This window comes from Balaenoptera ricei, chromosome 8 (assembly GCF_028023285.1).
Source record: "Balaenoptera ricei isolate mBalRic1 chromosome 8, mBalRic1.hap2, whole genome shotgun sequence".
NCBI lineage: Eukaryota > Metazoa > Chordata > Mammalia > Artiodactyla > Balaenopteridae > Balaenoptera > Balaenoptera ricei.
The window spans coordinates 71,081,610-71,102,322 of NC_082646.1; the positions used below are offsets into that span (position 1 = coordinate 71,081,610).

At 33.6% G+C, this 20,713-nt stretch overlaps 1 protein-coding gene across 3 annotated transcripts in view; it reads left to right on the forward strand.

Annotated features, from left to right (window-relative positions):
• The window catches only part of FAR1 (fatty acyl-CoA reductase 1), a 73,980-nt gene extending 53,468 nt beyond the window's left edge, over positions 1 to 20,512 (forward strand). For 2 of the 3 annotated variants that reach the window (XM_059931181.1, XM_059931179.1), the window contains 8 exons: positions 1,553 to 1,730; positions 2,781 to 2,825; positions 2,948 to 3,066; positions 3,996 to 4,063; positions 5,561 to 5,732; positions 12,829 to 12,958; positions 15,339 to 15,466; positions 17,603 to 20,512. In XM_059931181.1, the coding sequence (XP_059787164.1) occupies positions 1,553 to 1,730; positions 2,781 to 2,825; positions 2,948 to 3,066; positions 3,996 to 4,063; positions 5,561 to 5,732; positions 12,829 to 12,958; positions 15,339 to 15,466; positions 17,603 to 17,765 (1,003 nt within the window). In that variant the 3' untranslated portion in view covers positions 17,766 to 20,512. Of the gene's footprint in view, positions 1 to 1,552; positions 1,731 to 2,780; positions 2,826 to 2,947; positions 3,067 to 3,995; positions 4,064 to 5,560; positions 5,733 to 6,035; positions 6,208 to 12,828; positions 12,959 to 15,338; positions 15,467 to 17,602 lie in introns of all 3 variants that reach the window. The other variant, XM_059931180.1, reaches the window with a different exon arrangement.
• The last annotated feature ends 201 nt before the right edge of the window (positions 20,513 to 20,713 follow it).

The following is a 20,713-nucleotide window of genomic DNA, read 5'->3' on the forward strand; positions in this document are numbered from 1 at the left end:
TCTTTAAGGCTTTCCTGGAAATATGAGGAAGTGGACAGATTTGTAAGAAAACTAATAAGTATGGGAGCTTACTGAGACATTCTTATGGTAATTCCCTGGTTTCTGTTCTCTAATTCGTTTCTTAGATGGTCCCAAATATCTACCTCATTTTCCTCAGGTCAGTAGGCAGAAGTGTTTAATATCTCTGGGAAAAGCTGGGTGTGGAAGTTAATAAATCTTTTTACTTTTTCCTCTTATTAGCAGTTTGTATATCCAGACATCGAAGTTGCTGAGAAAGAGCCTATAACCTTCTAGTTCTATTATTTCCTTTCTTCGCTTACAAAGAAATGTGACCAACTGGCCAACAGATAATTTTAGGATAACTCATAGATTGGCTCTGTAAACTCACTCCAGTGATGAGGCTTACTGACTCTAAAGTCTTTCCTCGGTTTAGCCAGTTTTGTTTTTTTTTAATATAGCAACTCTCTCTTCCATTTTTCAAAGTTCATCTCCACTATGGAATTTTTCCTAAGTTGAGTAGCAACCTCCCTTCAATTTTGTTAGTGTTCTTTTCCTTCTACACGCAAAAAGTACTTCCACATACAGAAGAAAGTTTATCTTGATAGTCTCCATTTTATGCATCCTTATCAGTTGGTATGGGTATCATTTGTGCACTGATAGAATACTTAGTATGCATACAAGTATGCATTGTATTATAGACAGGAAGAAAAACTATCTGAAAACAAGTACATAATGTATTGGAATTAGAAATTTAGACTGGAAAAGACTATAGAGATCACCTAGCGTATCACCCTCCTCTTACAGATTATCATAGTAGAACTTTTCTTCAGAGACACTGAGAGAATTGGAAGAATTTTGTGACTTCATAGTAGGTTGCTAATTGAATTTTTATAACGTGGTTGAATTTATTTTTATCATTTACCCCAGTATTTGTTAGTGTTGCTAGTGAGAGCATAACAATTTTTAGTGCTTCACCTTAAATATTTAGATTATTAGACCTTTTATGTTGATTGTAAATGTATGTTCATTTAAAATGTATATAATTTACGTGTTATGCTGTTATGGTGATTATATACAAATCTATAATTCCTAATCTGAAACCCTTGGGGCCAGATGTATTTTGGAATTTATTTAGACTTTAGAAAGGAAATATAATCTATGTATTGTATAATATGAAATAACTTCAGCTGGATTCGGGGTAGCACCCCTCATCAAACACATATGAAGTATATGAATACTTACAACTAAATGATTTAAAAAAAAAAAAAAAAAGACCATAAATCAGTTCTGATTCACTTTTGCTACCTACCATATGATTTATGAAAGAACTCTTGTTTTTCAGACCTTTGTGGATATAGAAACTGGATATAAGAGATATGGAGTTCTGGTTGATATTTAATGAAAGTAAAGCTAATTTCCATTTTTTTAGTAAAAGTTGTTGTCAAATCACTTGAGTCAGAGCAACAGATATGCTTGAAATATGCAAAGTGGTTTTTCATTTTATAGTAAAACATCCGAAAATATTTTTGCATGCAATTTCTTTGTTTACCAGGTGGATGGATGATGGCCTAGTAAATGATATCACACCAAAATTGATAGGAGACAGACCTAATACATACATATACACAAAAGCATTGGCAGAATATGTTGTACAACAAGAAGGAGCAAAGCTAAATGTGGCGATTGTAAGGCCATCAATTGTTGGTGCCAGTTGGAAAGAACCTTTTCCAGTAAGTTGTTAGAAATCTTTGTAAATAATTGGAATTGGGAATTTTAAGGCATAATTCTGTACAAAAAGAGTTGGCAATTTTTTATGAGCAGGTTTTGTTTACTGAACATGGCTTACTATGGCAAAGTTGGTTCCGTTTGTAGAAAGAGACACTCTTATTGGTACTTTTATTTCTAATGTAATACTGTATGTATAGATATGCAGATCAGTTTTTAAAATGTTAATTGAAAATTAAATCGAAGGCTATGGTGTTGTCTGGAGTCAAAGGAGACCATGAGTTTTCTTCATGATTGATGAGGGATTGGACTCTGACACGTCAACATTTGTTGGCTTTTAAAATTATTTGCAGATTAGTTTCCCTTGCAGAGGTGAAGGAAATAGAGATGAGAATATTCAGATCTTATTTTATTTCATTTGCTTTTTAGTACCAAAAAGAGGCAGGCCTTTCAAGAGGTTGACTCCTCCCTGTATAGATTACAAGCTAAGGAAGATAAGAGATTTCTGTGATCTGCTGTAGAAAAGCAAGGCATTACGGTATTTGTGAATCCCTGAAATAAGAGAAAACAAGAGATAAATTGATTTAGGAAAAACTTAGGTCTCTGTAATGGTAGTAAATGATAGTATCTCTTCTGTTGCTTTGGCATTCTTCTGTTTTCTTCTGTTTTATTCAGTAATTTTGAGGAGGATTTACCATTTCCCTCAATCTCAGGCTACTGCCTTAGTAAATAGCACAAAATCAAACTTAAACAGTCACCATTTAGCTAAAATATTTGACAGATATAAACTCCTTTTTTAAAAATTCTCTTTGCAGAGAGTTAATGGAAGAGTAGGTAGCCCTTTGAAAACGATTTTACTTAGTCATTTGCAATCTCAGAGGAAGACTGCTTCTATTTAAGATGGGGAGAAATATTCTGGCCTGAATCTAGTCTGTTTTTTTAGTTTTTAGAAGAAAACTACCAAGTATATATGTGGAGTTGTAGATTTCAAATGATAAATCTCTAGTTTCATAATATTTCTAAGCTCCCTCCCTTTTTTTAATTTTTGGTATTAGGGATGGATTGATAACTTTAATGGACCAAGTGGTCTCTTTATTGCGGTAAGTAAGCCTTTTGTTTTATTGACTATTCTGTGCTTTTTTCTGTTTTCTGTGTATCTGTATATTGTGTATATGTGCTTTGGCTTATATTTCTTAAGGTGTTGTTTTTAATTTCAACAAAGGCAGGGAAAGGAATTCTTCGAACAATGCGTGCCTCCAACAATGCCCTTGCAGATCTTGTTCCTGTAGATGTAGTTGTCAACATGAGTCTTGCGGCAGCCTGGTATTCCGGAGTTAATAGGTATATGAGATGACAATGTCGCTTGTTAAATATATAGTAACTGAGATGGGAAAACTAATGTTAAATAATCCCTCATAACTGATATTTATCAGTTTTATTAACCCATACCAATATTATATAGGCATTATCACTTTCAACTGCAAGAGTTGGTTTAAGTAGGCGATGAAGTGGTTCCATCAGCATTTATTAAGAATTAACATAAATTCTTGTGTACTACCCACAGGATGGACAAGGTCATTAGAAATTAAAAAAAAAATAACACAAAACATGATTTTTTTTTTTAATCCAAACTAGAACTTGGTATAAACTTGGCATATATAAAGAGCTAAAATTCACAGAGAATGGCTTACATATATCAAACATGCACACTAGAGCACTTTAATCAACTCATGGGCCTCCTTTTAAAAGGGAGTAGTAGCATTTACAAGTAACACCTAAACCTAAACACCTAAGCTTCTCAATAACTTTTTTTCTAAATAATAAACTGCCCTTATTTTTGAAGTCAGTATTTTATATCTTAAAAAGGAGGGATATGATTATATGAATATATTGTTTCTGGTGAAAGGGAACTCAATTCATAATTTTTTTCAGCTAGAGCCTCTGAAAATGGGAAGGAGATAGGAAGAGCTGAGGTTGTTTGTTGTTCTTTTTCCTCGCATGAAAAACAGACACTCCTGCTGATACAAAGAAGAAAATATGAAGTCTATATTATTTTTTATAAATAATTTTTTGGTAGGATAGGGAAAAAGGGTAGTGTAAATTGTCGTTCAGACACAAAAATTAATCCTTTAAAGATAATATTTTAAATATTCACTGTAGAAAAGGCACCCATCATCCTCATTTCTTCCTACTTAAGTATCATGTAAGATTTAGATTGGTTAAGTTTAGCCTCTTTTTATGTTTCATTGCTTTGATCTTTGTCTTTGCAGACCAAGAAACATCATGGTGTATAATTGTACAACAGGCAGCACTAATCCTTTCCACTGGGGTGAAGTTGGTATGATTTTACCTGTGTTTTTGAATGTTAGAATAAATTTTAAAGAACTTAAAATGTTCACTGAGTTTTTATGTTAGAATAACCCATGAGGCATTAGAGCCACCAGTTACCAATTTATTCTTATTTTAATTGCCATGTTAGAACATCTACTAGTACTGCCTTTTTGGTCTTTAATAATGTTTCATAAATTTTAAAATATCCTGCTGTATATTCCCTCCTCATCCCACCCTCGTCTGACCCTTACTATTTCTCTGCTGCCATCTGCAGCAACGCCGATAAATACTCGTGGTATGGAAATAATGCTTTTTTCCTCCCTTGTGGGTACTCTCAATCCTGATGTTCCCTGTTCACAGGCAGTATCACTTCCAACTACAAGAGTTGGTATGTTGTAGGAGATAGCTAGTTGTCCTAAGAGTAATAACTGAAGGAATTAGCAAGTAAAATACATGTTGCCAGAATATTTTCTATTACATTTATTAATCTGTTTAAATTCACAGATTCATAGCAGGTAGTGTGTATGCTATGTTACTTGTTTTAGAATAGGAATAGTATAACTTAAAGGCCTACTTAAATTGAATCATTTTTAAGTTGTTGGTTTATGTTTTCAAATTTAAAGTAAAATGTATTTACAGTGTTGATTTAGTACTAGGTCTTATTTTACCTCTAATTGAACAATTTTTGTTACCCTTGTGGAGCGATTTGATTTTGAAGTAAATCTTTGTCTTTCATCCTAGGGTTTTTTATGGCATTTTTATTTCAATTGAAAGATTGACTATTAGAGCATATAAGAAAAAAAAATCTAGGGTGCTTTTAATTTTATGATAATTATTTGTATTCTTTTAAGAATTTTAAAACACTTTAATGAGTTAGGTTTTTTGTAGTCTTTCATTGTGTTATGAAGTTTAGCAAAAATCAAGTTGAGCTTTATTTTAGTGAATATTCCAGTATACATTTCCATTGAAGTATTAACATACATGATAATAGATTATTTTGATATTGCATAACCTAAATAAATTACAACAGAACTTAATTTGGGGTTGTTTTAAGCTTGTTGATATATGTTAATTTGAGCAGCTTATTCACAAGCAAAGGATGATGATTTCCCTTTTCTTTTTTAAGTAAGTACAGTAATAAGAATCTGGAAAGAGGAACAGAAAGAAAGAAGCTATCGTGAGAGATGAAATATAGAAAGTGACATTGTAAACTGATATAAGTAAAACATTAAAAGGATTTTTAAGAGTGAATTTTAGCAAAAATTCATTCATCTAATAAAAATTCATAAATAGTGGCAGTTCTAAAACCATTTGAGTTCAGCAGTCTAATACCCATATTCTCTTAGCTACTATAGAAAATAGAAAAGTTTGTTTTTTAAATGAGCAAACTCTTACATCTTTGGTAAAATATTTTGCTTTGTAAAAACATGTGTTTTTCTTTTTTTTTTTCAAAACTTCATTACATGGTTATTATCAAAGCTGTTACACAACTTTTCTTCCTCAGAATACCATGTAATTTCCACTTTCAAGAGGAATCCTCTCGAACAGGCCTTCAGACGGCCCAATGTAAATCTAACCTCCAATCACCTTTTATATCATTACTGGATTGCTGTAAGCCATAAGGCCCCAGCATTCCTGTATGATATCTACCTCAGGATGACTGGAAGAAGCCCAAGGTAATGGTGACTAGCTCTGTCTTATCTGTTCCTCTGACTGTTAAGCAACCCATGCTTACTCTAAAATGCATATTAACTCTGTATTTGTTTATGCTTATGATAAGGCTTAATGGCCTTTTGTGAATGAGAAGACTCTTGAATTTAAGAATTTGTCAGAAAAGCAAAGGTGGTGTTATAATTCACTCTGTTCTAAAGTTTGGATGATAAATTATTGTCATGTGCTGAATTCTAGGTCTAACTTCAGGTATTTTTTCTGAATAACGAATAACATTCAAAATGCTTTGACGCTTATTTTTCCTACAGGATATTATCTAAATCATTCCTTCAAGATGAATCCTTTAAACCAAGTATTCAGGCGCCCCAATATTAAGTTGTATTCCAACAACTTATTGCTTCATTATTGGAAGGGTGTCAGACATACAGTACCTGCATTATTGCTCGATCTTGCACTCAGGTTGACAGGTCAGAAACCGTGGTAAGAAGAATAGCAGTAAATACACTATGTATTGGTAAGGTGGTGGAAGCTTGCTGGAGAGACAAAAAGTCGCTAGCATGAGCTTTACCTTTAGAATTACTAACCTGATTAATCACAATCACAGTCAGGATGCTAGGACATTTCTTAGAAATTAAGGATATTTGGGGAGACTAACTGTGGATCTCATCTTATTGGGCCATTGATCCTCCAGAATCCCATAATATAGGAAATGTCCAGCGTCAAGGTTGTCATTGTTATTATAAGCTGAAATTGAGCCCTTCTCTCCCCGTTAAAAACTTGGAGGTGAGTTTTATAGGGGATTAAGGGTTAAATGTTTTGCTTTAAGTGGATTGTGCAGTTTTATATGAAAAAACCTAGGATGCTTCTAGAATATTAACTGCTTGAGCTATCTCAGCTTCCTATTCAGCTTATAATATGGTAATTACCGTTTCTGACTAATTTTTCAGGTTGAGAATTTAAAACAAAAGTTAACAAATAGAAAACTTTCTATTATAGTTGTTATGGCCTTTCTTTCTTTTCTTTTTTATTGAAACCCCACAAACTTAAATAAGTAATCCTACTGTCTTTACCACAATTATAGTGAAATGTACTATAAAAATATTTATTTTTTTAACTACATTGGCATTATAGTGGAGCCTTTGATTAGAGAGTTCAGGATTTGAGTATTTTTGTGTAAAGAAGATGCTGATTCCAGAACTTCCATCAACTTAAAAAAATAAAAGTGAGGTATCTTCCAGTTATAGTGTATCAGGATCTGAGTTACATGTAGGGAATTTTCTGTGGATTCAGTTGTCCATTATGTTTCTAACCCTGTATGTTAAATATTGAAATACAAGAGAGGTGTTGAACAACTTTAGAATAGGTAAAGAAATACTCAGTGGAAGGAAGATCCAAAATATATTAAAACTATCTTCAAGTTTTCCTAGAATGATCTGCAAAGTGCAGTATTTGTCATTGGCAACATTCTTTCGTGGCTAAAAAGCAGATGTAAATTTGTGAGTGATGGCAGTGATGCCGTCTTGATATTAATAAAGTTGTTGCAAATTAGAGCAGAACAATCAAAACTAGGTCAAAAAAGTAAAATAAGTTAAATACATCACAGTGCCTTACACAGAAAGTGGGGCTTAGTAAACTTAAAAAATGAATGAAGAGCCAAAGTTTATTAAATAATTTATAGTAGATGTTGCTACATAACAAATCATCTCAAACTTAGTGGCTTAAAACAGCAGTAGTCATTTTATTTCTTTCAGGATCTGGAATTCAGGAAGGAATCCACTGGGCAACTTTGTCTTAGAGGTCTTTCATGTGATTGTGGTCAGATGGAGCTGAAAGGGGGGCGTGCAGTGGAACAGCTGGTATCACTGTCTCTTCATATTGTGTCAGGATCTCTTCATAGAGTCTTTTTGCAAGGACCAGTGGTAACCTTAGGGGAACTGGACTACGTACATGGCAACTGAAGGCTTCAAGGAAAAGTGCTTCAGCAGGCAAGGTGGAAGCTATGTGCATTTTCTGACCTACCTAAGGAAATCATGCAGCACTACTTCCACCTCATTCTTTTAGTCACAGGCGAGTCACAGATCCTCCAAGATTGAAGAAGAAGGGATATAGAGAATAGTCAAGATCATCTTGTAAATGAACGGGTGAGATGAAAGGTATTGTTGCAGCCATTTTTGGAAAGTGCAGTCTGCTATAGTCAGGCTTCTGATGCAAACAATTCATATTCCTCCCGCATGGAAAATACTCTTACCTTTTCCCCCCAAAACGTCTCTGACATCAGCTTGAAGCCAGTGTGGTCAGCGAAATCTGGTAAATTGTGGATGAAGCTCTTTAGGAGTGTTTTTTCAGGTATAGTTCCTCAAGTATTAATCTGAAAACCTGTGAACTAAAGTGACAGGTTACCTGCTGCCCGTCCACCCAACATATAATAGTGAGACAAGCATAGGAAATACTTTAGACAGTCTTGTTCGAAAGAGAGAAAAAGAGAGGCACGCAGCAATCACTGGTCCATAACAGTTCTGCATTCCAGCAGGGTCCCGTTTGATGGTTTCGTAGTTAGGGCTCATTCCCACTCTCTGGTGGTTTTCTGAGGCTTTTGGCTCTCCCCTCTGAGTCATCCTTCTTTTCCCATAAAAAATGGCCTGTGTTTGCAACTAAATAGCCTTCGTACACTACTTCCTGCCTGTAAAAAGTTGGGAATCTTCAGGGCAGGGATTGGCAAACTTTCTGTAAAGGGCCATATAGTAAATATTTTAGTCTTTGTGAGCCATATGGATTCTGTTGTAACTACTTAACTCTGCTGTTAAATGTAGCTTCCACCTCGTAACTACTCAATTCTTCAGCCTTAGGCAATATGTAAATGAATAAGCATGACTGTGTTCCAGTCAGACTTTATTTACAAAACAGGTGGATTTGGCCCCTAAGCTCTGGTTTGCTGGCCCTTGATCCATAGGCCTCTTTTCATTTGGTACTGTCTCTTTCCTTTTAAGTGTAAACTCATAGGATTCCTTTTAAAACTGTGTGGGTTTCCCATGTATCTATTTTAAAACAATCCACTCCGTTAGACGAAAGTCCACATATCTTGTTGAGACATACCTTTCTCTATCTTGGGTTCCTTATGAGGTTGCTGTGGGATAGCACCCTTGGATCTTAGATCCTTAGACTCTTACATCCTGCCTCTTAAACAATAGTGCTTATGTAAGACATGTCTTTAACATCTAGAGTGAAACTTTTGTTTGTCTGAAAGGTTCTATGAAGTATACTACCTTAAATCTTTCTGAGGTCCTAACAAAGAATCTTATGTTTACATTCTGGATTTGATCTATCCCCAGAAGATGTTTCTTAAAGAATTCCTGGCTGGAATTTTACATTCCTTCCAAATTGCACCCAAACAGATAGTTCATTTTTTAAGATCATCTTTGTCCTCTTTGAGGACATCTTAGCTAGATCATCGAGTTTATTAGATACATTTTCTATTTTCCATGTGACCACGGGTGACAGTTTTGTTCTTTTAACTTCCAACATTATTTTCCTCACTTACCTTGAAACTCTCACCAACAGTTTCCTTAGAGCCCTTTTATTTTTTCCACTAACATTCTTGGTCCTTCCAGGTTTTACCAGTGGTTTCAAGGGCCTTCCAGTTTCTGTCTGCCCCCTAATCCTAAAGTCAGTACTGCATGTTTTAGATTTTTATTATAGCAGTCCCTCACTCCCAGTACTGATATCTGTTCCCATTATTTGTGCTGCATAACAAATCTTTCAGTTCCCATTATTTGTGCTGCATAGCAAATCTTTCAAATTTAGTATCTTTCTTTTCTTAAAAAATTGAGATCTAATTGACATCAAACTTAGTATCTTAAAACAGTAATCATTTCATTTATTGCTCATGATTTCTGTGGGTCAGAAATTCTAGAAGCCTTTGTTGGGGTGGTTTTTTCTCAGGATCTTTTAAGTGGTTGCAGTCATAGGGGCTGGAGCAGGTACACTGTAGGAGTGGTAAAGGAGAGAAAGGGTACAGAGCAGCTGGGTGGCCAGGCATCTTTCTCTCTTCATATAGTCTCAGAGCCTCTCAATGTGGTCTCTACACATGGACTAATTTGGGCTTCCTCACAGCCTGGCAGCCTCAGGGAGAGTTGGACAGCATACATGACCTCTGAAGGCTTCAAGGGTGAGTATTCCAGTGAGCAAGGCAGAAAGCTACATCACTTTTTCTTACCTCCCCATGGAAGTCACACAGTGTCACTTCCACCTCATTCTTTTTGTATAAGTTACCTTCACCTCTTAATGGGGCGATAATTAAGGTGAACATGTAAGATGGGAGATAATATTTGCAGCCACCTTTGGAAATTAAAATTTGCTACAAATAGGAAACATCAAATAAAGAATCTTCTTACCTGAGGTTTGTCCTGTACAAGGCTTCCTAAGTATCAAAGCAGGAATGCTTTGGGAACCTATACTGTAAAAGCAACAAGAGACATAAAGGTTTTTTATTTAGGCAATATTATAAATGTTAAATATAAATAGATTATATTTATATATAATATAAATTACATATTTACAAATATAAATATGTAATTTATATTATTTAATTTGTTCAGATATTTACTGAGCAAGGTACTGGCCTCTATACCTTATATTGGGGCCTTAATATAATGCCTACTTCTGCATTAAACTAATGTCAGTCATGTCATTCGTGGTGTCCAGTTTACTCATTTACATTATTCTGAGTACCAGCTAGATAAAAATCTGACTTACTGTATATCTTGACATAATTTAAAAAGTATACACATCATATGGATTCCTGGTTAATAGTCACTGGGGACTAGGATGCATGATATTATCACATGTAGAAGCAGTATAAATTATTTACTCTAGCTCTTGAAATGTAGTAGATATTTCATCACTCTTAAAATGGTATTTAAAAAAAATGTTTCCATTGTCTTGTTTTTTTTGATTATTTAGCTTAACTTTCTCCAGCTTAACTTCTCTGAATCTGATATTTTTTATCTTTGTGATTCTCAGTGGAGGACAATTTTGCCTCCCTCAAGGGACATTGGACAATTTTTGGAGATGTTTTTCGTTATCACAACTGGGGGATGGGTGCTACTAGCATCTAGTGGGTAGAGACCAGGGATGCTGCCGAGCATCTTACAGTGCACAGGACAGCCCCTACCACAAAGCATTATCTGCCCTAAAATGTCTATAGTGCGGAGGTTGAGAAACCCTGGACTAGATGACCATTAAGATCTTGCCCTCCTCTAAAAGATTGTGATTAGTTTTTACAGGTTGCTGTAATAAAGAATAAATATTCAGAACATACATGGCAGTGTAGTCCCAGGCATCTGCTCTTACAGCATGTTTAACCAAAGATTGGTGGTGCCAAGTTTTAAGTTTCTTTTTATCCCCCATAGTATTCAATCCAGAGTTTTATTGCTTGATAAGTATTCTGTGAACTTCACACATAAATGACCTTTCAAATTTCCTTCTCCCCCTCCAATTTTTTATTGTAATTATGGCTGAATCAGTGATTGGTTTTAGGGTAATTCTGTCACTTGAATGAATCTGCAAATAAGACTAGGTGAGAATTGTCAGTGAAAAAGGAGTTAGGAAGAAAAACTTTTTAGTAAGATGTATGTTGGAAAATCACATTAACCAAATATGTGTATATGTGTGATTCAAGTGTACTATACTGGCTGTGATAGTGGGTATTAATTACAAATCTGTTAAATCTTTATATTGTTTTTTAGAAAAAAATTGCCTAATCTCTTTTCTAAAAGCAGCATGTCTTGTTTTTTTTCCCTTCAAGTGCTTTCTATCTATTTGAACTATTCCTGTCCAAATTTAGCCTTTGATGCTAAATAATTCTTTTTGTGCTTAATGGAGGTTTTATTTTGGAATTGCTTCCTTGCATGAAGTACAGTTTTTCTTAACATAGTCCATGTTGCCTCATTTTCTTTCAGTATTCTGGATTTAGGGTTTCTTTCTAAATATATTGAATATGTCATCAGAATTTCTTAGCTAATGTTACTGTTTTGATTTCCCCCCCATTTCTAATGTTCTAATTTTCTCCTATTTCCCCCATTTCTGAAGCCTCTAATTTTGGGACTTCTAAACTGCATATAATGCTAATCCTTACTGTGGGACTATAAATAGAATTCTTTTTAAGCATTACTTCACACGTAATTTTTCTGTTTACCAGAGGTTAGGAATTTTTGGTGTGTGTTTTGTTTCAAAAAGTTCTTTCTTCCGTTTCTCTACTTAGCATAGGTAATTATTATTGTATAGATGTTGCTTTTCTGGTTAATGTTATGATATCAATGACTTATAGTGAGCCATGATATATAAAATGACAAATTTAGAGATTAAAGCCCTTCACCCTTCTAAAAAGAAACAAAAAAAGTATCGAACTCCCTTATTTCCATAAGGATGGATATTGGGGACTTGGGAAGGTGAGTGAATCTCTTGAATATCTATTTCAGAAAGCTGTCAACATGAGTCATTGATTTCATGGCACGTCCAGACAATCACGGTACCCGTTAGTGTTCAAGAGAAAGTTATTTAAAATATATAGAGAGAGTTGACTAAATGGCAAATGAATATTTCTGTATACTTTGCTTCCATGATGCTGAAGAGTTGAGATTATAATGGAACAGTATGTTATGAATTCACAGATAATCTTAGTAAAATGCAGCTGAACTAAAATGTGGCTTAAGGAACAAAAAGGAAAGGAATACTAATTGAATCCATTTATTTGCTTAGTATTGTATGTAGAAAATTTGACCTTGAAGTATTGTATTTCCTTTGAAAATTAATTTCATATATCAGCAGAACTCTCTTTAGGCAGTATTAAATTCATTTACTGCTGCTTAAATTCAATTACTGCTGCTTAAACTTACTGCTGCTGTATTAAATTCATTTTGGATTTATAAAATGTTCTTCTAAGATGCAGAAATATTCTTATTTCCTGGTGGTTTGGTACACTTATTGAATTATGTGTTACAATTTTATTGTTAATGTCTCAGAATAGAAACTGGTACCCTGGGTGGTGATGAGATTTTTCCCTATCTATGCAAATTATGAATCTCAATTTTTCTTATAATACAGGATGATGAAGACAATAACTCGTCTTCACAAAGCTATGGTGTTTCTTGAATATTTCACAAGTAATTCTTGGGTTTGGAATACTGACAATGTCAATATGTTAATGAATCAACTAAACCCGGAAGATAAAAAGGCAAGTATTTTCTGTTTTATATTAGAAAACAAGTAGCATACTAATTAGAGTATGCTAATTAGCAACCCGAGAAATAATTGAGTATTTTCCCCAACTATTATACAATAAGAAAGTTGATCTATTTATAGTCTCCCATTAAAGCTTCAGTCATAATTGGTGGTGATAAAGTTGCTTTATCCTAGAATTTATAATGTAAGTATGAGAGTAGCAGAGGTATTTTCAAAGCATGATTGACATGTTGATTCTCTTTTTCTCTTTAATGACAGATTCAAAGAGAATTTTGACTTCTTTATGCATTTTCCCCCCAAACACTCTGTTTTCTTTAAGTTTTAAGGAAAACCTTCTCTCAGAAATTGTTTTTGTATACTCTTTTACTTTTTGCCATTCCACATTTTGCTCTTTGTTAATTTGAAACTAAAACTCTGTATTCTCTTTTTAAGGTTACCTTAGATATTTGAACATGCATACTTAACAAAGTCTAAATTGAGTAATTTCTATAGCCTCTTCCTTAATGATATTTAGGACCATAAAATGTTTTAGCTCTGATTACCATCCTCATTAACTTATATGGTTATATGTTACTTTAGTTCTCTACTTAAACCTCATAATTAGAAATGATTATTTTGTTCAGTTTTACTTAGATTTAACTATATATTTATTAGTGTCTTTGCTATCAGATCTTCTCTTTAGGGTCATTTTTTTTCTGCTTGAAATATATCCAGAATACAAGAATATGATTGTGTAGTAGGTATGTTGGTAGTGAATTCTCAGTTTGTGATTATGTTACATGATTTCAACACATTAAAGACAACTTTCTTTTTATATTTGTCTTATTTTCTTGGTGTTGAAAAGCCAGTCTAATTTGCGGCTGCTTTACTATCCTTTCTTAATTTAGCAAGGTCTAATATAATATTGATACTTCTACCTTTTCTTGGATAATGCAAAGGGTAACACCTATCTGCTATGTTGTTATGTTTTTTAATTCTATATTTATGTTATGTGCCTCACAATCATTCCTATTGTAGTCTAGTCAGTTAGTATTCATATAGATTTACTGGCATAATTGTCCTTTTACTGCTCTTATTTCTTCCTCCATCCTCCTCTAATGATTCCAGACTTCAATCTGGAAGCATTTTCATTCTGCCTAAAGAGTACCCATTAGTATACTTCTTCTAGTGTGTGTCTTCTATTGATGTCAGCTTGTATCAGTTTTTATTCTTCTGGGAATATTTTTATTTTTCAAAGATATTTATACTGGTATAGAATTCTATGTTAGCAGCTTTCTTTGAGCACTTGGAAGACATCTTCTCATAGTCTTTCGGCTTCCATTGCTCCTTTTCAGAAGTCAGTTGGTCAGACTAATGTTTCTTTGGAGGTAATCCACAGTGCCTTCTCTGGTTTTTAAAAAAATTTTTTCCTTGACTTTCAGCAGTTTTACTCTGATATGCATAGATATATGTGTGTATATGTGGTATATGTGTGTTTTGAATCTTTGGCTTGGTGTCTCACCATTTTTGGAAAATTTCCAGCCATTGTCTTTTCAGATACTGCTTCTATTCTATGCTTTTTCACTCTTCCTATGGGAATCCAGTTGCACATATGTATGACCTTCTCATAATATCTCATATCTTAAGTCAAGTCTCCATTTCAGTGCACTGGTACTTTAGTGATTTATTTATGGTAGCTTTTTTATTTTTGGTCTAGAACTTGCTATTTTCAGAAATGATGGTAAATTAAATTGTGAATAATCTGTTACACCAAAAAAATTACCTGATTGTGTGTGGGGGAGCACTGAGCAGTGTATAGCCCTCTTATTTTGTCATGAAATAGCATTTTTGTAAGGCTTTCTTTTCCAGATTTATCTACCCTTTTCATCAGATGGCCTACTTACAGTTGTCTAAACTCCTAAGCCAGCTTTTGTAACATATTCTATCTCTTGATGTCAATGCTGTTTCTCTAGGAAAATTAATCTGTGTGGTATGCAGGATGTTCAAAAAGAAGAGATAGTATAGACAGAAGGAAACTGGAAATAGGTGTATTGATACATGTATAAAAGGAATACTTAGGTCTATTTGGACAATGGGATTTTGTCGGTTTATTTATTTATTTTTAATGGTGCAGGCTTCTTTCTTCTTCATGTACTCTTTAAAAGCTGACATGAGTTTTCAGATTATCTTCTCAAATGTGTCTTTGTTTAATGGACGATATGAAATAGGAATAAGAACTTTTTTGTGAATAGCAGTAACATTTAAAAAACTAATACAGTAAATGTTTTGTAATCATGTCATGTGGAATTAGCCTTTAGAAAAAGTGTGAATTTTTGACTGGTTGTGAAAAAAATTATCTAAGAAAGTAACCAATAATTTTTTTGTTTATGTAGACTTTTAATATTGATGTACGACAGTTACATTGGGCAGAATATATAGAGAACTACTGTATGGGAACTAAGAAATACGTATTGAATGAAGAAATGTCTGGCCTCCCTGCAGCTAGAAAACATCTGAACAAGTACGTTTTATATGGGTTTGATTTCATCTTGTCTTCCTTATGAAATATTACAGTTTTTTCTAAGCTGATAAATTGAGACACTGCTAATAATATATTGTATCAATATTTAAGAAAAGTGGTTGCCTTTGGGCTGTAACTATGGTAGTATTAATTTAGCCTATGATTGTTGAACCTTACTGTTTTCATCAGCTTATACTGTCCATTAGTAATAAAGTCAGGTGGAATTTAGTTTTAAATATCACTTTTATCTTCCCTTATTGCTAGTGAAGAAGTAAAGATATTAGGAGAAAATAAAAATATATTTTAAACTGGAGGTAATGTAACGTTTCTTTTACCCTATTTAAATACATCTTTAGAAGAGGAAAAGAGGTATAATAATACATTATTCACTATAGAACTTTTTTCCTTGTTTATAAAATAGTTGTAATTATTCCCTTAGTCTCTTGTAAAAGTAATACATACTAATTGTTAAAAAAAAACCTCAGAAAATAGAAAAGGAAAAATTACTATTAATCCATTATTCAGAGATGCAGTTAGTTTTAAAAGTAATCTCTTTTATTCATAGTAATTTTTTAATACAAGTTTTATAACAGTTTTCAAAAGTTTCACATTATTATTATTCTTGTGCTTTCAACTCTTTGAGAATTTATAGGGCAGCTAGTTGTATAGATGAGGAAACGGAGACTTAGGAAAGTTGTGTTTGACAAGGTCATATTGTATTAAGTGGCAGGGCAAACTAGAATACTGATCTTTGACTCCTAATTCAAAGCTCTTTTGTCTACACCCATTGTTCGTGTGTTGTACGGTTAACCCTTGAACAACACGGGTTTGAACTGCGTGGGTCCATTTATTGATACATGTAGATTTTTTCTATAAATACATACTATATTACTACACAATGTGAAGTTGGTTCAATTCACTGATGCAGAAACACGGGTAAGAAGGGCTGACTGTGAAGTTATACTTGGATTGTTGGAGGGTCGTTGCCCTAACCTCCATGTTGTTCAAGGATCAACTGTAGTCCTATATCTTTCACTGCCTGTTGAAGTTAATGGAATTTATGTAACAGTATTGCATATGTAAAGGATTTATATTCCTTTCTAACACCATTAAAAAACATCAAAAATGTTTTGAAACATGAGCAAGATAATGAGCATGTTGCTCTTTAAGAATGGGAGGGTCTTCCTATATAGAGCAAGTGCCATGTTTCATTCACGAATGAGGACTTGTCCAGTTGGCTTTTGATCCTGGGACTGAAGGAGTAAATTCACTTGTCTGACAACTTGTAAGCAGCTAAAGATGTCCAAAAAATGTTTATTTTGTCTGTAGGATGATGTATTTGATGAATCTACCTTTTTAGATTAGATAGGACGCTCTGAAGTGCAAGGGATATGTCTGCTTTACCTACTAATGTACTTGCTGACTAGCACAGTATAGGGCATATGGAAGGATGCTAAATAATACTTGTTAAATAAATAAATTTGCATCCCAAATGTACTGTTATAAAAAAACTTTGTATTATTCATTGTTAATAGAGGTAATGCATTGTTTGATGGACTCTTGTCCAGAATGTGCACAGTCAGGTTTGTTTGATGTTTGCTAACTTTCTAATTTAAGGACTTCTGGTTAGTTTTTTTTTTTTTTTTTAATAGATTTATTTATTTACTTTTGGCTGTGTTGGTTCTTAGTTGCTGCGAGCGGGCTTTCTCTAGTTGTGGAGAGTGGGGGCTACTCTTCATTGCGGTGCGCAGGCTTCTCATTGCAGTGGCTTCTCTTGCTGCGGAGCACTGGCTCTAGGCACACGGGCTTCAGTAGTTGTGGCACACAGGCTCAGTAGTTGTGGCTCACGGGCTCTATAGAGCGCAGGCTCAGTAGTTGTGGCGCATGGGCTTAGTTGCTCTGCAGCATGTGGGATCTTCCCGGACCAGGGCTTGAACCCATGTCCCCTGCATTGGCAGGTGGATTCTTAACCACTGTACCACCAGGGAAGTCCCTTCTAGTTAGTTTTTAAATAAGTTGCAGCTTAGTATGGATTTGAACTTTGATTAGATTAAAACTGAGCATGAATTATCTGCTATCCAACAATATTCTATTCTAGAAAATAGTATCCAGTACATTTCTTGATTTGCTTTTCAGGTTGAGGAACATACGTTATGGTTTCAATACTATCCTCGTGATCCTGATTTGGCGCATTTTTATCGCAAGATCACAAATGGCAAGAAACATCTGGTACTTTGTGGTTAGTCTGTGTTACAAGTTTCTGTCTTACTTCCGAGCATCCAGCACTATGAGATACTGAAGACAAGAATTTAGCATTAGAACATCTATGCATATGGTGGTCTAAATGCACAAAATGTAAAATGTACTTAAGTCATTTCACCTTTTGTCAAGACATTAAACCATCTTAACTCAGAGTGTGGAGTAAATTATGGTACATTTTATGTAATATTTTAACGTATGCTCATAAAAACCTAGTGAACACACTGTGGTATGCCAACTCAAATCTATAATAGCCACCAAAACCATGACTTAACATTTTGATCCCTGGGGAAAAGGGGTTGGGTGAGGGTAGGAGTGGGGAAATAGGAACACTGACCAGTATAACTGTGCAATTCTGGAACATATTAATTAAAATATGCCTTAACATACAGTGATTTTCTAATTATAATATTTAGTGCAGTGGAAAGCATTTATTTGGACAGGAATACTAGCTAAGTGGTAGATATTTGATTCTTTAGTGTTTGATTTTTTTCATCAGTTCAAGTGGGTTTTAGTTTTGTTAAAATTACAGCCAAACTATTTTCACCTCATCCTGTAAGTTATTGAGTGGTCTCAGACATGAGAGACACGTTCTTATTTTTCTTTCTCTGATTAGAGGTCTGATGCATATCATTTTTCTATAAGCAGTCAGTTGCTTTCATAATCAGAAGGCTATATGTTATTATAGAGGCCCTACTGGATCTAAATGAGTTTGAGAATCCATGTCAACATATGCTATGTGTTTTTAGAAGGAAAATGAAAATTCAGTAAGACTGTTAGTATCAAAAAGAATAGGAATACATTTTTCTTGACCACATTATGACCAAATGAAAATCAGTTCTGTGACATTTTGTTCATATTTTGAAGCTGGATGATTACTTGAGACTTTGACAAGCAGGTGTGGGTGCAGGGAGGAATTCACCATACTTGTGCTCTCTACCCTTTTTAAATTTTATTAATAGGACTTTAAAAGGCTTATACTGTCTTTCCAATGAAAACTAAAAGTACATTACTGTGGAGGAATGTTATTTGCAGGTAGTCATAGCATTAAGAAAATGTTTTCATATGTGTGTAAACACATACTAATTTTTGACCTTGAGAGCTGAATTTCTTCCAGAAAGACTAAATAATACATAAAATAATGTGTATAAAATTAAAGAACTTTATTTACATACCACATAAAGTAGCAAACTGTTGAGTTTAAAAATATCATTTATTTTTTTCTGCATGTGGTTTTAGCTTTTAGAAAGGAATTCATTACAGAAACAAGTAATAGCAAGAAAATCGATGTATATTTTAATGATACATTATATTTCCCTTTAAATCTTAATAGTAGGTAACTCTCCTTACTGTTATAACACATTTGCTTTAACATATCAGCATAACATGTCCTAATTTAGCTGATCAAGTTGTACTATATTTAAATCATTAACAATGTACCTTGAATATGTTTAATGAAGTCAGTTCACAATACAAAAAGTTACATAGAACTTTACATCTTAATTTTCTTCATCAATTTAAATGCAATGTATAAGAAGTTTATTTTGTTATTGTGAAAAAACTAAATGTAAAGGAAACCACCTTCTTCCATGCAGGTGTGTAATCTTGAAAAGGAAAATGCTTCCATGTTGAAGCCAGATTTTCTGTAGTAAACCTTTTAAAACATTATTTTAAAAGAAATATGTATATAAATATAAATACATATGTATTCTTTGCAATGATACTAAAGTCTCTGGTCTAGGACCATACCTTATGTAAGGTGTGAGAGACCATGGCAGTGTCTAAAAATGGAATAAATGATGATGCCTTTGATTTGAAGTGGCCCACAAAGTTAACTATAGATGTCCTATACATTGAGTACTCCATCTCTCCAAATACATTTCCATAATGTGTTGAAAACATGCTAACATTTGTATGATTTTTACACATCTGCTGAATATACTTAGAATCAGATGAATTGTCTTTGTGTCTTGCAAAAGAATCAGGTACAACTTCAGCAGGCGTGTGAAGTACATGGAAGGTGTATGTCTCTGAACTCTGTCATTGTTCCTGTAATCTAACTTAAAGAAATGATAACTGGGAGGGTGCTGAGGCCACTGCATTAATTTTGTGTGTTTAGAATTCTTTTGTCAAAAGAAAGCTAATGAATAAATTAATATGTCATTCTGGAACTTAAAAGTTCTAAAATTAGTTTAAAAAGTATATAGATTGTTAATGCTCACCAACTTGACTTTAAGCTTAACTCAAACAAAGATTTTGGAAATCATTTGTATTTATGTCATTTGCTAGACATGGTTTTTAGTTCTTTCTGATTGTGTTTTACACACAAACTCAGATTTTAACAGGATATCCTGTTAAATAAATCTAATATTTCATTTAACTCATTTGATAAAGCTGTTTTTTAAACATTGGGTTTTTTTCCCCTATTCACCCTTGATTCTTATAATTCTGGCATATGCATTTGTCAGTCGTGAAGTCATTATAACTGTATTTAAACTTGACTTGGCAACATTAATATGTTCAAAAACTCAACACAGAGAAGCATGGCAATACATTCTTTGACTTAAGGATGGTATAAAATAAATATTTTCTGAATCTGCGTAATAAAGCTTGGAAGCAGGGAGGAAAAATCTCTCCCTTTTTTGTGCTTGTCTGTAGGAACTGTTTCAGGGTTTTTTGCTTTTTGTTTTAAATGTAAATCGATAGTCTTTTATAAGAAATAAATAGAAGCATTATTGGGTGCCTTTGTTTGTAAACCAAAAAGTAATAAATGAATCCCTATATTTCCATTATAGTATTTATTGTATTTTTACAATAATTGTCCTGAAAATTACTTGTGAGGTAATGTGGTTAGGATTACAGGAAACAGTTCTCATTTATACTTCTTACCTTTTTAAAGGTGTACTCATTACTTTTTATATCCTAATTTTATTGAATTCTAAGTCTCTTACACAGCATTTTAGGGGAAGCATATAGGCAGGATGAATA